The sequence below is a fragment of the Pongo abelii genome, chromosome 3, assembly GCF_028885655.2.
Source record: "Pongo abelii isolate AG06213 chromosome 3, NHGRI_mPonAbe1-v2.0_pri, whole genome shotgun sequence".
NCBI classification, from domain to species: Eukaryota; Metazoa; Chordata; class Mammalia; order Primates; family Hominidae; genus Pongo; species Pongo abelii.
Window position 1 is genome coordinate 65,589,832 of NC_071988.2, and position 16,908 is coordinate 65,606,739.

General features: G+C 41.3%; 1 protein-coding gene across 2 annotated transcripts in view; it reads left to right on the forward strand.

The window, feature by feature from the left end:
* Positions 1 to 16,908, forward strand: part of LNX1 (ligand of numb-protein X 1) — a 141,292-nt gene that overhangs the window by 117,286 nt on the left and 7,098 nt on the right. For both annotated transcript variants that reach the window (XM_009240016.3, NM_001133146.1), the window contains 1 exon segment: positions 288 to 516. In XM_009240016.3, the coding sequence (XP_009238291.1) occupies positions 288 to 516 (229 nt within the window).

Consider the following 16,908-nt stretch of genomic DNA (forward strand, 5'->3'; position numbering starts at 1 on the left):
GTGAACAAGACTAATTTTCCTCTCTCACTCCCTTCCTTCCTTCCTTCAGCAAGAGCCAAACACCGATCGGTGTGCTTTAGAAAACCCCAAACAAGTCTTAACAGCACCTTGGAATGCACACACTGTTTACCATTTGCTATGTGAGCACCCAGCCTCTCGTCAACAAAGAAAACCTTTGCCCTCTCTGCATCACTGCAATCCCAGTCAGCCCCTACCCCCTTGCACTTTAAGCAGAAGTCCCTGTTTGTGCTCTCACTAAAGATAGCTTCTGCTTCTCTGGCCATCAGGTGACATTTTGTTGAATGTGGATGGGGTCGAATTGACAGAGGTCAGCCGGAGTGAGGCAGTGGCATTATTGAAAAGAACATCATCCTCGATAGTACTCAAAGCTTTGGAAGTCAAAGAGTATGAGCCCCAAGAAGACTGCAGCAGCCCAGCAGCCCTGGACTCCAACCACAACATGGCCCCACCCAGTGACTGGTCCCCATCCTGGGTCATGTGGCTGGAATTACCACGGTAAGTCCCAACACAACATCCCTGTAGGGGCGTGGGAGGAAACGATTACATTTCTTAAACCACTCTTTCACTCTCTAGGGCTGATTCATGGCACTAGCATCTTAATTAGACCCAGTCTTGGTTGTGGGACTGTGAAATAATTCTCTCTTCCCATTTGTAACTGAAAATGCATGCGGACACTCTAGGGCAAAGATGAAAGCCTGGATGTGGAAATACTGTTTGGCGTTCAGGCTGAGGAGCTCACAGGACTGCCATGTACAGCTATGTAGGTTGTTCATGCAGCAGAGAGCTCCACAGACAGGCAGAGGGGGCAGAGACCCAGCCTGTGTTTACACCCCTTGGAGCTGAGCTGCACTGCCTAGGAGAAGGTTCACCTTTGCCTAATCCGTGAGTAGCAGCCCTGGGACCTTGGCAGGGAGGCTGACTGCCTTCTGTGGCTTTATTTTATTTTATTATTTTATTTTATTTTTATGTAGAGTCTTGCTCTGTCACCCAGGCTAGAGTGCAGTGGTGCAGTCTCGGCTCACTGCAACCTTGGCCTCCTGGGTTCAAATGATTCTCCTGCCTCAGCCTCCCCAAGTAGCTGGGATTGCAGGCACACACCACCACGCCCAGCTCATTTTTGTATTTCTAGTAGAGACAGGGTTTCACCATGTTGCCCAGGCTGGTCTCAAACTCCTGACTTCAATCAATTTGCCTGCCTCGGCGTGGCAAAGTGCTGGGATTACAGGTATGAGCCACCGTGTCCGGCCAGTTTTATCTTTTGAGTGGCCTTGGCTGCACATAAAACAATGCCCCAGAACACTTTGCCTTTGCGAAGATGTTTAAGCACCTTTTGTTTGGAGACATTTCTTAGATTGTCTCTCCTTAGTGCCTGCTCCTGAGGAGTTCTTGTGTAAAACTTCAGGAAGTAGCTGGGTTGTCATTTTAGTGACATCTTAGAGCCTTACAGTGACGTAATTACTTGTCTCACTTAATTACTTCAGGGAAGAATTTGGGGTCAGCCCTACAAAATGGCTAGTACAGAACTATTCAAAGAACAGACAAGTTGGTGTTTGCTCACCTGCGTGAGAGCATAAACTATCGGCCTTCAGATGATTATCTTGCTATTCTAATGTGTGAATAATGCTAAATATTAGCATCACTGAAGATATACTAGCATAGGACTAAATATGGAAAAATGAAAGTGAGACGTTTAGTTTTAGTACATTTTCTTGAGGGTGGGGTAAGTCTCTCTCTCTTTTTACATTTCAAATGAGTTTTTTAAGAAAAACAAAACCCTGCCTCAAATACAAAATTAACTAGATTCCTTTTTGAGCCTTCACTAGTTGATAAATTCTTTTCTAAATCAGTACATTTTCAAAAGTCCTTAAACAGTTAAAATCTGAGCATTGAGTCAGTTTAAAACCCTTTAGACATTTTAGAACTGAACCTGGGTGAAAGTAGAGAGTATTACTTTAAAGTTTTATTTTTAAAAATCTTTCTGAAACTAGGATCTATTAAAATCATTTTGTTTTTTGTGTTTGAAAGCTATTCTGTCATATAATCAAAGTCCCTCATTATTCATTTGTATAAGAGAGGACAATGTGAGGTGCTTTTTGCTCCAAATACAACCAAGCGAATGTCTTTCTTCCCCTCTACCTTTTGTCATTTGCCCTTGGGCATGGCACTTCTTTGCTTTTGCTGGAAGTAGAGTCTGGGCTGGGTGTGGTGGCTCATGCCTGTAATCCCAGCAGTTTGGGAGGCTGAGGTGAGTGGATCACTTGAGACCAGGAGTTCGAGACCAGCCTGGCTAACATGGCAAAACCGCATCTCTACTAAAAATACAAAAAATTAGCCAGGCGTGGTGGCACACACCTATAGTCCCAGCTACTCGGGAGGCTGAGGCACGAGAATTGCTTGAACCCAGGAGACGGAGGTTGCAGTGAGCTGAGATCTTGCCACTGCACTCCAGCCTGGGTGACAGAGAGAGACTCTGTCTCAAAAAAAAAAAAGAAGAAGAAGAAGTAGAGTCTGCACTTTGCTCATTTCCTCTAAATAGACAGCGGTAAGGAAGCATGATATCCCGGCATAGACATCACTGATTTTCAGAACCCTGGAGATTCCTAGTTTCTTTCATTCCATCCTCTCCCTGTAGTAACAGAATAAACATGGTAGAAAATTCAGAGTGCGCCAAAGAGTGTAAAGAGAACAAAAAGTAAGTCTCCCTCCCTTCAGATCCATTCAATAGAGGTGATCACCATTATCAATTTCTTGTGTATTCTATGTCAGAGGTTGGCAAACTTTTTCTAAAAAGGGCCTGATGGTTTAGGCTTTGAGGGCCACACAGTCTCTGTGGCAATTACTCATTTCTGCTGTTGCGGTGTGAGAGCAGCCACAGGCAATACATGAATGAATGAGGAAGGCTGTGTTCCAATAAAATTTTACTTATAAAACCAGGTGTTGGGTTGGGCTGTAATTTGCTCACCCCTGGCCTGTGTTTATATGTATACACACACATACACACAAACACAATGGTAGCATATACACTCCTATGTACCATGCATTTTATTTAAAAACAAATCTGATGTTCTTGGGTATCATGATAGGCACTGCACCATCGTTGTATCCACTGCCAATTAGGAACTGGTTAAATAAGTTATGGTACATCTAAACAGCCATGCACCAGGTTGCCTGGATATCAAATTATTGTATCGCACTTCATTCCTATAGGACTACATAGGCATTGCATCACTGCTAAGTAGCACTGAATGGTGTGGAGAAGTGGGAGGCTCATGTCATTTCTTTCCCTCCATATGTGGCTTGGTCTTTTTACTTAACATTCAAAATAACTGTTCTATTATTTTGTTGCTGCTTTTCAGGGACTCTAGAAATTTGTTTCTTTGATATATTTTATATTTCATATACTTAATGTTCTCTGATCCTTTTCAACTCTTTTTTCTCCATTTTGTTTTCTTGGCTTTTAACTTTTATTTTAGGATCAGGGGTACATGTGCAGGTTTGTTATATAGGTAAACTTATGTCACAGGGGTTCGTTGTACAGATGAGTTCAGCACCCAGGTCCTAAGCCTAGTACTCATTAGTTATATTTTCTGATCCTCTTCCTCCTTCCATCCTCCACCCTCAAGTAGGCCCTGGTGTCTGTTGTCACCCTCATTGTGTCCATGAGTTCTCATCATTTAGTTCCCACTTATAAGTGAGAACATGAAGTATTTGGTTTTCTGTTCTGGAGTCAGTTTGCTAAGGATAATGGCCTCCAGATCCATCCATAATCCCACAAAAGACATGACCTTGTTCTTCTTTATGACTGCATAGTATTCCATGGTGTATATGTACCACATTTTCTTTATCCAGTCTACCATTGATGGGCATTTAGGTTGATTCTGTATCTTTGCTATTGTAAATAGTGCTGCATGTTTTCCTGGCTTATTTGCATCTTTCCTTCAATGCTCACTGTGTTTTCAATATTATTTCTGTTCCTTTGCAACCACTTTCATTGCTGTGGTGTTTTTATTTTTCTCTTCCGCTTTTGTGTTCTGTTCCATTGGCTCATTTCTTCTGTTGTCTCATCTTCCTTGAAGTCTTATCTCTGCATTGAGCTCTTGTTCATGGAGCAGTTGCTTCAGAAATATTTTACATTCATAGTAATATGGTTGGTTATAATTTTTTTTTTTTTTACTTCGCTAACCAACTTTATTTAGTTTTAAGAAATCACCTTCCTTATTTCATAGTCGAGGCCTGAGAGTCACAAAAAAATTTGAAATCACTCCAGAAGGTGCATTAAAAAGTTCTTTCTACTTGGCCAGCATTTAACTCAGAAACTAGCAAACTCAATTATTCTCTTCTTACTGGTAGGGTTATTTCACCTTAGCCTTTTCCAGCTTTACAACACAGCACAATATAACAACTCTCTGGAACACTCATTTCTCTCATTGGCATTAGCATCTCTTTTATCAGCCTTCCCCCTGTTTGGCCTCTATATCTGCTTTCATACACTTTTGGCGGCTTTCACGTTCATCAATTATATTGCAAAGAGTCCTTTACTTCTCCATTTTGTTGTTGTTGTTGTTGAATAAATCATTGTTCAAATAAGTGCTTTAATACAGCAAATCAAAATTTGTACCTTTTTCAAATAAAAATAAAATAAAAATTTCCAGTATTTTCAGGCATGTTGTAAGATTTCACTTCCCACTTTTTTGTTTTTTTTTTTTTAATGTTAGGCTCCCTCGTGTCTTTCTTCTTATTATTATTTTTAATTATACTTTAAGTTTTAGGGTACATATGCACAACGTGCAGGTTAGTTACATATGTGTACGTGTGCCTTGTTGGTGTGCTGCACCCATTAACTTGTCATTTAACATTAGGTATATCTCCTAATGCTATCCCTCCCCCATGCCCCCACCCCACAACAGTCCCCGGTGTGCGATGTTCCCCTTCCTGTGTCCATGTGTTCTCATTGTTCAATTCCCACCTATAAGTGGGAATACGCAGTGTTTGGTTTTTTTGTCCTTGCCATAGTTTGCTGAGAATGATGGTTTCCAGCTTCATCCATATCCCTACAAAGGACATGAACTCATCCTTTTTTATGGCTGCATAGTATTCCATGGTGTATATGTGCCACATTTTCTTATTCCAGTCTATCATTGTTGGACATTTGGGTTGGTTCCAAGTCTTTGCTATTGTGAATAGTGCCGCAATAAACATACGTGTGCATGTGTCTTTATAGTAGCATGATTTATAATCCTTTGGGTATATACCCAGTAATGGGATGGCTGGGTCAAATGGTATTTCTAGTTCTAGATCCCTGAGGAATCACCACACCAAATTCCACAATGGTTGAACTAGTTTACAGTCCCATCAACAGTGTAAAAGTGTTCCTATTTCTCCACATCCTCTCCAGCACCTGTTGTTTCCTGACTTTTTAATGATCACCATTCTAACTGGTGTGAGATGGTATCTCATTGTGGTTTTGATTTGCATTTCTCTGATGGCCAGTGATGATGAGCATTTTTTCATGTGTCTGTTGGCTGCATAAATGTCTTCTTTGAGAAGTGTCTGTTCATATACTTTGCCCACTTTTTGATGGGGTTGTTTTTTTCTTGTAAATTTGTTTGAGTTCATTATAGATTCTGGATATTAGCCCTTTGTCAGATTAGTAGATTGCAAAAATGTTGTCTCATTTTGTAGGTTGCCTGTTCACTCTGATGGTAGTTTCTTTTGCTGTGCAGAGGCTCTTTAGTTTAATGAGATCCCATTTGTCAATTTTGGCTTTTGTTGCCATTGCTTTTGATGTTTTAGACATGAAGTCCTTGCCCATGCCTGTGTCCTAAATGGTATTGCCTAGGTTTTCTTCTAGGGTTTTTATGGTTTTAGGTCTAACATTTAAGTCTTTAATCCATCTTGAATTAATTTTTGGATAAGGTGTAAGGAAGGGATCCAGTTTCAGCTCTCTACATATGGCTAGCCAGTTTTCCCAACACCATTTATTAAATAGGGAATCCTTTCCTCATTTCTTGTTTGTGTCAGGTTTGTCAAAGATCAGATGGTTGTAGATATGCGGCATTATTTCTGAGGGCTCTGTTCTGTTCCATTGATCTATATCTCTGTTTTGGTAACAGTACCATGCTGTTTTGGTTACTGTAGCCTTATAGTATAGTTTGAAGTCAGGTAGCGTAATGCCTCCAGCTTTGTTCTTTTGGCTTAGGATTGACTTGGCGATGCGGGCTCTTTTTTGGTTACATATGAACTTGGTGGTATCTAGATACCAAGAGTGAGTGAGGAATTAGGAATTATTTTGCAATATTAAGGAAGAATGAAGCTATATTTGTTGTTCTAGACATGTTGAGTTTGAGATACCAGTGGGATGTCCAAGTTTAATAGACATGTCTGGGATAGCAATTCCCAAAGCCTTGCGTCTCAAGATTGTTACACACTTTTTAAAAGATACTGATAACCCCAAAGAGCTTTTGTTTATTTAGGTTATATCTAATAAAAGTACCCTATCATAAATTAATCTGAGAAATTTATTGTCATTTAAAATAAACCTATTTTATGTTAACATAAATAATCTTTTATGAGAAAATGTTTAAAAATCTCAGAGGAATGGCATTATTTTACATTTTTTGTGAACCTTCTTAATGTTTGGCTTAAGAGAAGGTAACTAGATGCTCTTACTTGCTTCCGCATTCCATCTGTTGCTATATCACCTATCACGTGGCCTCTGGAAAATGCCACTGTATGTTCATAAGAAAACAAGAATAAAAAAGGCCAATCACGTCTTAGTGTTATTACAAAAATGTTTTTTTACCTTCAGACACCCTGAAAGGCACACACTTTGGAAACCACACTTTGGAGAAAAGTGTAAGCTAAAGATCGATTTGGGGCTGGGTGCAGTTGCTCATGCCTGTAATCCCAGCACTTTGGGAGGCTGAAGTGGGAGAATTCTTTGAGCCCAGGAGTTTGAGACCAGTGCCTAGGCAACATAATGAGACCCTATATCAGATAAAACATATTTTATTTTAAAGGTAGATTTGGGAAGGATCAATATGTGGGTAGTACAGTGTAGAGGCTCAGTAAAATATTGGGGCCCATTGAGAAGAGGGCTGAGGAAAGGAGAGCCCTTGAAGGAAACCGAGAAGAAATGACCAATGAAAGAACAGAACAATATTCACTGGATTTGGCCTGAGGGGGTAGTCAGAGGCTTAAGCAGGAGAAGTTTTAAGAAATTATTGAGCAGTAAAGGAGTGGATGCAGATGGAACTTTTCAGAGAACAAGGGTAAGTCCTTAGTGTAGAGGGTGACACAGGAGCCAGGAAGGCAGAGAAGGGCACTGTTTTTAAAAGAGCCAGTATTTCAGTCACCCTCTTCCATGGCCTCCACCCAAACTTGTCGTCTTCTCGAACCACTCCCTCTTTGAAATCATAAAGTCAGATGTTGTGAATACAGACTTCTACCATCTAGTCCATAGATCCTTCGAGTTTATAGACCCCTCTACCTTTTCCCTCAACCTCTTTCTTCTGTCTTCACCTCCATCCCAGCACTGTTGGGATCCACAGGCAATCACGTCAACCATCTTTTTCTTTTTTTTGGAGTCATTATTTTCCACTTTCTTACTCCATTGCCCTTCTGGACTATCTGGCAAAATCACAACCCCCTGGATTGTCCAATTATGTACATCTTCTCCAAGCCTACAACTCAGTCTCAGAACACTGCTGGGGAAAATCAAACAACAGATACCCTTTAAACCTGTGGTCACCACCTTCAGGTGGGCCCACAGTGCTGCGCCCGTATCCTCTGACATTGCTCTTGTCAGCTGTCTTCTGTCATTCTCCACAGCAGTGGTGTCCCACGTACTCTGAGCAACTTAAACCTCCAGCAGCTCTACCAACCCCTTTCCCCCCAGCAAATACCTGCACTTCCTACTTCACAAACAAATCTAGCTCCTATGAATGGTGCCTTCATTACCTTTCTGCCTTCATACCTCTTGCTTTGCGTAAATCCACATCCAGCCTTTCCTGTTTGCCTCCTGGGACCGTGAAGGAGGATTCCCTTCTCTTGTCCGCTGCACTGCTCTGAAGTTTCCCCTCCCATGCCTTCTCAAAGATCGTGCCTCCTGCCTTTCTGTGCTCTTCCTTCTCTGCTGGCTGTATTTTCTCACCAGTTCAATAGGTTCAAGTTTCTGCTCTGTTAAAGAATCGTAAGCTCCTCTGAGTCCTCCAGCTTTTTCTTTCTTCTAACAGGTGAATGTCTTGAAGTGATTGTCACTGTATCCACTTCTCCCTTTATTCACTCAACTCACCACATCTCACTTCTCTCCCCTTCCCACTCTTGCCACAAAATCACACTCATTAATATCACCACAGGCCTGTTTATGGATTCATACAGTGGACATGTTACAGTCCTTCTCTTGCTCTGTTTCTTTGTGGTATTTTCCTGTCCTCCCAGTTCTTATCTGTATCATTACCCACAGTTACTACCCCAAAATCTCCTTTGCAAGACTTTTTATTCCGTCTGGACTAGATGTCCACTTTGGTCTAGGTGGTTGGGAAAGACTCTAAAGAGATGACATTTAGTTTGTGACCTGAATAACAGGAAGTAGCCAGTAGTGGAAGCACAGCAGAGTATTCTGGCAGAGCAGGTAAACAAAAGCCCACAGGTGGAAGCGAATGTGGCATGGTCCAGGAATAGCAAAAAAGACTTGTGTGTCCAGAACTTGTGGTGGGGGGAGAGGACTGAGAGATCAGAGAGGAACTCGGCTGGGTAGAGAGAGAAGCGTCTGGGGGAGGAAGCGGACAGGGGCCTCACAGTATTGCCAGGTGTAGCTGGACATTGCGACCGTGTAGCAGCATTGAACTTGATGGTTGTGTTACTTTGGAGTTCACTTTGGAATGTTTTCCGTGCCCTTGTTATGGTCTCTAGTTCTGTTTTATAAAATAATCAATTCTGGATCTTTCCTCTGATTGACTGACTGAAGAATAGCCAGCATGTCCTTGGGCACTGACTGGCTCAATCTTTTAAAACTATTAAGGCTCAGTTGTCACCTAGAATTAATACAATAGGAAAACTTGCCAAGGAAGTGTCAACTATAACTTTCAGTAATACAGAATACACAACTGGAGATGTTTTCCATGCATGTTTCAAACACTGTAGCATAGGAGGGACAGCATAGCCAAGCTTGGGAGTGGATCCCAGGACATCTTGTCCTGGTTTCATCACTCACTGCTTTTCTGTCATGACTTAGGTTCAGTGGGACACCTGGCCCTTTCATCCCCCTGTAGTGCTGCTTCTTGTGATAAGTTCCTTGTAGTTAATATTCTGTTTTCTATTAAATTTCAAAAGTCCAGGCTCTCTCTGCTTGAAATACTCTGCTGTGCTTCACATTTTCTGGCTATCTCTTGTTATTCAGGTCATGGACTAAATGTTACTTCTTTAGAGGTCTTTCCCAGCCATCTAGGAAAAGTAGGCATCCAGTCCAGATGGAGTCAAAAATCTGTTGGAATGGGGCACTGAGTCCATGAGAGGTGAGGATCAGAGTGGAGTGCTTGAAAAGGAGACTTTGGGGGTAGTAACTCATGGTAATGATACAGATAAGGACCATACGGATGAGAAAAATGCTCAAATTTACCTGAGAATTTTTAATTTTTCTTTCTTCTTTCTTTTCTTCTCTTTTTTCTTTTTTCTCTTTTCTTTTCTTTTTTCTCCTTTTCCTTTCTTTTCCTTTTTCCTTTTTCCTTTCCTTTCCTTTCCTTGTTTTTCCCTTCCCTTCCGTCCCTTTCTCCTTCCCTTTCCTTCTTTTTTGAGATAGGATCTCACTCTGTCACCCACGCTGAAGTGCAGTGGCACAGTCTTGGTTCACTGCAGCCTCAACCTCCCAGGCTCAAGCCATCCTCCAGTCTCAGTCCCCAATGTAGCTGGGAATACAGGTGCCCACCACCACACCCAGCTAGTTTTTGTGTTTTTGGTAGAGATGGGGTTTCGCCATGTTGGTCAGGCTAGTCTGGAACTCCTAGGCTCAAGTGATCTGCCTGCCTCAGCCTCCCAAAGTGCTGGGATTAAATGTGTGAGCCACCTTGCCCGGACAAGAATTTTTAATTCTATACTCCTGTATAGGCAGCATCTTTTCTTCCTTAGTAACTTTTTAAAAAATAAATCTGTAATATTGCTTTTGTATATTTTACATCTTTAAAAATTATCCAGAACAATGGGCAGTAGACTAGTGCTAATCCACAAACTGTATTATTGGTCTGCAATAATGACAGAAAATGAAATTGTTTAGAAACTTTTATAGCAATTTGACGTTGCTACATCATTCAAATATGATCAGTAAACTCTTGTTGAAAGGGATGTTGTTGAACTTGCAAGGTGAGTTTTATGTTGTACAATATGCATCCCAGTCATGCACAGTAGGACCCCACATTAAAACCTATATTTTAAGGTTCCCTAGCTGCCATCAAACTATGTATAAAAATCTGAGAGACTGTCAGGTTTTTTTTTTTCTTTTCTTTAATACTTTAAGTTTTAGGGTACATGTGCACAACATGCAGGTTTCTTACATATGTATACGTGTGCCATGTTGGTGTGCTGCACCCATTAACTCGTCATTTAGCATTAGGTATATCTCCTGATGCTATCCCTCCCCCCTCCCCGCACCCCACAACAAGCCCCGGTGTGTGATGTTCCCCTTCCTTTGTCCATGTGTTCTCATTGTTGAATTCCCACCTATGAGTGAGAACATGCGGTGTTTGGTTTTTTGTCCTTGTGATAATTTGCTGAGAATGATGATTTCCAGGTTCATCCATGTCCCTACACAGGACTCATTTTTTATGGCTGCATAGTATTCCATGGTGTATATGTGCCACATTTTCTTAATCCAGTCTATCATTGTTGGACATTTGGGTTGGTTCCAAGTCTTTGCTATTGTGAATAGTGCAGCAATAAACATACATGTGCATGTGTCTTTATAGCAGCATGATTTATAATCCTTTGGGTATATACCCAGTAATGGGATGACTGGGTCAATGGTACTTCTAGTTCTAGATCCCTGAGGAATCACCACACTGACTTCCACAATGGATGAACTAGTTTCCAGTCCCACCAACAGTGTAAAAGTGTTCCTATTTCTCCACATCCTCTCCAGCACCTGTTGTTTCCTGACTTTTTAATGATTGCCATTCTAACTGGGGTGAGATGGTATCTCATTGTGGTTTTGATTTGCATTTCTCTGATGGCCCGTGATGATGAGCATTTTTTCATGTGTTTTTTGGCTGCATAAATGTCTTATTTTGAGAAGTGTCTATTCATATCCTTCGCCCACTTTTTGATGGGGTTGTTTGTTTTTTCCTTGTAAATTTGTTTGAGTTCATTGTAGATTCTGGATATTAGCCCTTTGTCAGATGAGTAGGTTGCAAAAATGTTGTCCCATTTTGTAGGTTGCCTGTTCACTCTGATGGTAGTTTCTTTTGCTGTGCAGAAACTCTTTAGTTTAATGAGATCCCATTTGTCAATTTTGGCTTTTGTTGCCATTGCTTTTGGTGTTTTAGATACGAAGTCCTTGACCTTGCCTATGTCCTGAATGGTATTGCCTAGGTTTTCTTCTAGGGTTTTTATGGTTTTAGGTCTAACATTTACATCTTTAATCCATCTTGAATAAATTTTTGTATAAGGTGTAAGGAAGGGATCCAGTTTCAGCTTTCTACATATGGCTAGCCAGTTTTCCCAGCACCATTTATTAAACAGGGAATCCTTTCCCTATTTCTTGTTTGTGTCAGGTTTGTCAAAGATCAGATGGTTGTAGATATGCAGCATTATTTCTGAGGGCTCTGTTCTGTTCCATTGGTCTATATCTTTGTTTTGGTACCAGTACCATGCTGTTTTGGTTACTGTAGCCTTATGGTATAGTTTGAAGTCAGGTAGCATGACGCCTCCAGCTTTGTTCTTTTGTCTTAGGATTGACTTGGCAATGCAGGCTCTTTTTTGGTTCCATATGAACTTTAAAGTAGTTTTTTCCAATTCTGTGAAGAAAATCATTGGTAGCTTGATGGGGATGGCATTGAATCTATAAATTACCTTGGGCAGTATGCCCATTTTCATGATAATTGATTCTTCCTACCCATGAGCATGGAATGTTCTTCCATTTGTTTGTATCCTCTTTTATTTCATTGAGCAGTGGTTTGTAGTTCTCCTTGAAGAGGTCCTTCACATCCCTTGTAAGTTGGATTCCTAGGTATTTTATTCTCTTTGAAGCAATTGTGAATGGGAGTTCACTCATGATTTGGCTCTCTGTTTGTCTGTTATTGGTGTATAAGAATGCTTGTGATTTTTGCACATTGATTTGGTATCCTGAGACTTTGCTGAAGTTCCTTATCAGCTTAAGGAGATTTTGGGCTGAGACGATGGGGTTTTCTAGACATTCAATCATGTCATCTGCAAACAGGGACAATTTGACTTCCTCTTTTCCAAATTGAATGCCCTTTATTTCCTTCTCCTGCCTGATTGCCCTGGCCAGAACTTCCAACACTATGTTGAATAGGAGTGGTGAGAGAGGGCATCCCTGTCTTGTGCCAGTTTTCAAAGGGAATGCTTCCAGTTTTTGTCCATTCAGTATGATATTGGCTGTGGGTTTGTCATAGATAGCTCTTATTATTTTGAGATATGTCCCATCAATACGTCATTTATTGAGAGTTTTTAGCATGAAGGTTGTTGAATTTTGTCAAAAGCCTTTTCTGCATCTATTGAGACAATCATGTGATTTTTGTCTTTGGTTCTGTTTATATGCTGGATTACGTTTATTGATTTGCATATGTTGAACCAGCCTTGCATCCCAGGGATGAAGCCCATTTGATCATGGTGGATAAGCTTTTTGATGTGCTGCTGGATTTGGTTTGCCAGTATTTTATTGAGGATTTTTGCATTGATGTTCATCAAGGATATTGGCGTAAAATTCTCTTTTTTGGTTGTGTCTCTGCCAGGCTTTGGTATCAGGATGATGCTGGCCTCATAAAATGAGTTAGGGAGGATTCTCTCTTTTTCTATTGATTGGAATAGTTTCAGAAGGAATGGTACCAGCTCCTCCTTGTACCTCTGGTAGAATTTGGCTGTGAATCCATCTGGTCCTGGGCTTTTTTTGGTTGGTAAGCTATTAATTATTGTGTCAATTTCAGAGACTGTTATTGGTCTATTCAGAGATTCAACTTCTTCCTGGTTTAGTCTTGGGAGAGTGTATGTGTTGAGGAATTTATCCATTTCTTCTAGATTTTCTAGTTTATTTGCGTAGAGGTGTTTATAGTATTCTCTGATGGTAGTTTGTATTTCTGTGAGATCGGTGGTGATATCCCCTTTGTCATTTGTTATTGCATCTGTTTGATTCTTCTCTCTTTTCTTCTTTATGAGTCTTGCTAGCGGTCTATCAATTTTGTTGATCTTTTCAAAAAACCAGCTCCTGGATTCACTGATTTTTTGAAGGGTTTTTTATGTCTCTATTTCCTTCAGTTCTGCTCTGATCTTAGTTATTTCTTGCCTTCTGCTAGCTTTTGAATGTGTTTCCTCTTGCTTTTCTAGTTCTTTTAATTGTGATGTTAGGGTGTCAATTTTAGATCTTTCCTGCTTTCTCTTGTGGGCATTTAGTGCTATAAATTTCCCTCTACACACTGCTTTGAATGTGTCCCAGAGATTCTGGTATGTTGTGTCTTTGTTCTCGTTGGTTTCAAAGAACATCTTTATTTCCGCCTTCATTTCATTATGTACCCAGTAGTCATTCAGGAGCAGTTTGTTCAGTTTCCATGTAGTTGAGCGGTTTTGAGTGAGTTTCTTAATCCTGAGTTCTAGTTTGATTGCACTGTGGTCTGAGAGACAGTTTGTTACAATTTCTGTTCTTTTACATTTGCTGAGGAGTGCTTTACTTCCAACTGTGTGGTCAGTTTTGGAATAGGTGTGGTGTGGTGATGAAAAGAATGTATATTCTGTTGATTTGGGGTGGAGAGTTCTGTAGATGTCTATTAGGTCCACTTGGTGCAGAGCTGTGTGCAATTCCTGGATATCCTTGTTAATTTTCTGTCTCTTTGATCTGTCTAATGTTGACAGTGGGGTGTTAAAGTCTCCCATTATTATTGTGTGGGAGTCTAAGTCTCTTTTTAGGTCACTAAGGACTTCCTTTATGAATCTGGGTGCTCCTGTATTGGGTGCATATATATTTAGGATAGTTAGCTCTTCTTGTTGAATTGATCCCTTTACCATTACGTAATGGCCTTCTTTGTCTCTTTTGATCTTTGTTGGTTTAAAGTCTGTTTTATCAGAGACTGGGATTGCAACCCCTGCCTTTTTTTGTTTTCCATTTGCTTGGTAGATCTTCCTCCATCCCTTTATTGTGAGCCTATGTGTGTCTCTGCACGTGAGATGGGTTTCCTGAGTACAGCACACTGATGGGTCTTGACTCTTTATCCAGTTTGCCAGTCTGTCTTTTAATTGGAGCATTTAGCCCATTTACATTTAAGGTTACTATTGTTATGTGTGAATTTGATCCTGTCATTATGATTTTAGCTGATTATTTTGCTTGTTAGTTGATGCAGTTTTTTCCTAGCCCCGATGGTCTTTACAATTTGGCATGTTTTTGTGGTGGCTGGTACCAGTTGTTCCTTTTCATGTTTAGTGCTTCCTTCAGGAGCTCTTTTAGGGCAGACCTGGTGGTGACAAAATCTCTCAGCATTTGCTTGTCTGTAAAGGATTTTATTTCTCCTTGTCTTATGAAGCTTAGTTTGGGTGGATATGAAATTCTGGGTTGAAAATTCTTTTCTTTAAGGATGTTGAATATTGGCCCCCACTGTCTTCTGGCTTGTAGAGTTTCTGCCAAGAGATCCGCTGTTAGTCTGATGGGCTTCCCTTGGTGAGTAACCCGACCTTTCTCTTTGGCTGCCCTTAACATTTTTTCCTTCATTTCAACTTTGGTGAATCTGACAATTATGTGTCTTGAAGTTGCTCTTCTTGAGGAGTGTCTTTGTGGCGTTCTCTGTATTTCCTGAATTTGAATGTTGGCCTGCCTTGCTAGATTGGGGAAGTTCTCCTGGATAATATCCTGCAGAGTGTTTTCCAACTTGGTTCCATTCTCCCCGTCACTTTCAGGTACACCAATCAGATGTAGATTTGGTCTTTTCACATAGTCCCATATTTCTTGGAGGCTTTGTTCATTTCTTTTTATTCTTTTTTCTCTAAACTTCTCTTCTCGCTTCATGTCATTCATTTTGTCTTCCATCGCTGATACCCTTTCTTCCAGTTGATCACATCGGCTACTGAGTCTTGTGCATTCGTCACGTAGTTCTCATGCTGTGGTTTTCAGCTCCATCAGGTCCTTTAAGGACTTCTCTGCATTGGTTACTCTAGTTAGCCATTCGTCTAATTTTTTTTCAAGGTTTTTAACTTCTTTGCCATGGGTTCGAACTTCCTCCTTTAGCTCGGAGTAGTTTGATCTTCTGAAGCCTTCCTCTCTCAACTTGTCAAAGTCATTCTCTGTCCAGCTTTTTTCCATTGCTGGTGAGGAGCTGCGTTCCTTTAGAGGAGGCGAGGTGCTCTGATTTTTAGAGTTTCCGGTTTTTCTGCTCTGTTTTTTCCCCATCTTTGTGGTTTTATCTACCTTTGGTCTTTGATGATGGTGACATACAGATGGGTTTTTGGTGTGGATGCCCTTTCTGTTAGTTTTCCTTCTAACAGTCAGGACCCTCAGCTGCAGGTCTGTTGGAGTTTGCTGTAGATCCACTCCAGACCCTGTTTGCCTGGGTATCAGCAGCAGTGGCTGCAGAACAATGGATATTGGTGAACCGCAAATGCTGCTGCCTGATCATTCCTCTGGAAGTTTAGTCTCAGAGGAGTACCTGGCCATGTGAGGTGTCAGTCTGCCCCTACTGGGGGGTGCTTCCCAGTTAGGCTACTCGGGGTCAGGCACCCACTTGAGGAGGCAGTCTGCCCGTTTTCAGATCTCAAGCTGCGTGCTGGGAGAACCACTACTCTCTTCAAAGCTGTCAGACAGGGACGTTTAAGTCTGCAGAGGTTACTGCTGCCTTTTGTTTGTCTGTGCCCTTCCCCCAGAGATGGAGCCTACAGAGGCAGGCAGGCCTCCGTGAGCTGTGGTGGGCTCCACCCAGTTCGAGCTTCCAGGCCGCTTTGTTTACCTACTCAAGTCTGGGCAATGGCGGGCACCCCTCCCCCAGCCTCGCTGCCACCTTGCAGTTTGATCTCAGACTGCTGTGCTAGCAATGAGCAAGGCTCCATGGCCGTAGGACCCTCCGAGCCAGATGCGGGATATAATCTCCTGGTGTGCCGTTTGTTAAGCCCATTGGAAAAGCACAGTATTATGGTGGGAGTGACCCAATTTTCCAGGTGCCATCATCTGTCACCCCTTTCTTTGATTAGGAAAGGGAATTCCCTGACCCCTCATGCTTCTCGGGTAAGGCGATGCCTTGCCCTGCTTCAGCTCATGCTCAGTGGGCTGCACCCACTGTCCTGCACCCACTGTCTGGCACTCCCCAGTGAGATGAATCCAGTACCGCAGTTGGAAATGCAGAAATCACCCGTCTTTTGCGTCACTCATGCTGGGAGCTGTAGACTGGAGCTGTTCCTATTTGGCCATCTTCAGGTTTCTTTATAAACGTACTTTTACGATCATTTAAATTTTAAGCTGCTTTAAGCATACTTAAAGCAAAGCTGCTTTAAGTATGTAGTTCAACATTATTGGCCAAATTAGAGAAGTAGACTATTTATAGATGGTGAATTAAACTTCACTGGATTTTTGTCAAGACAAGACATACCTTTTCTGAAAACAGTACAATAGAAGTGATTCCAAATAATATGTGATTTTTTTTTTCTTAAAACAAGAAGTTTATGCTGCTTTTACTCCTCTGTGGTGCT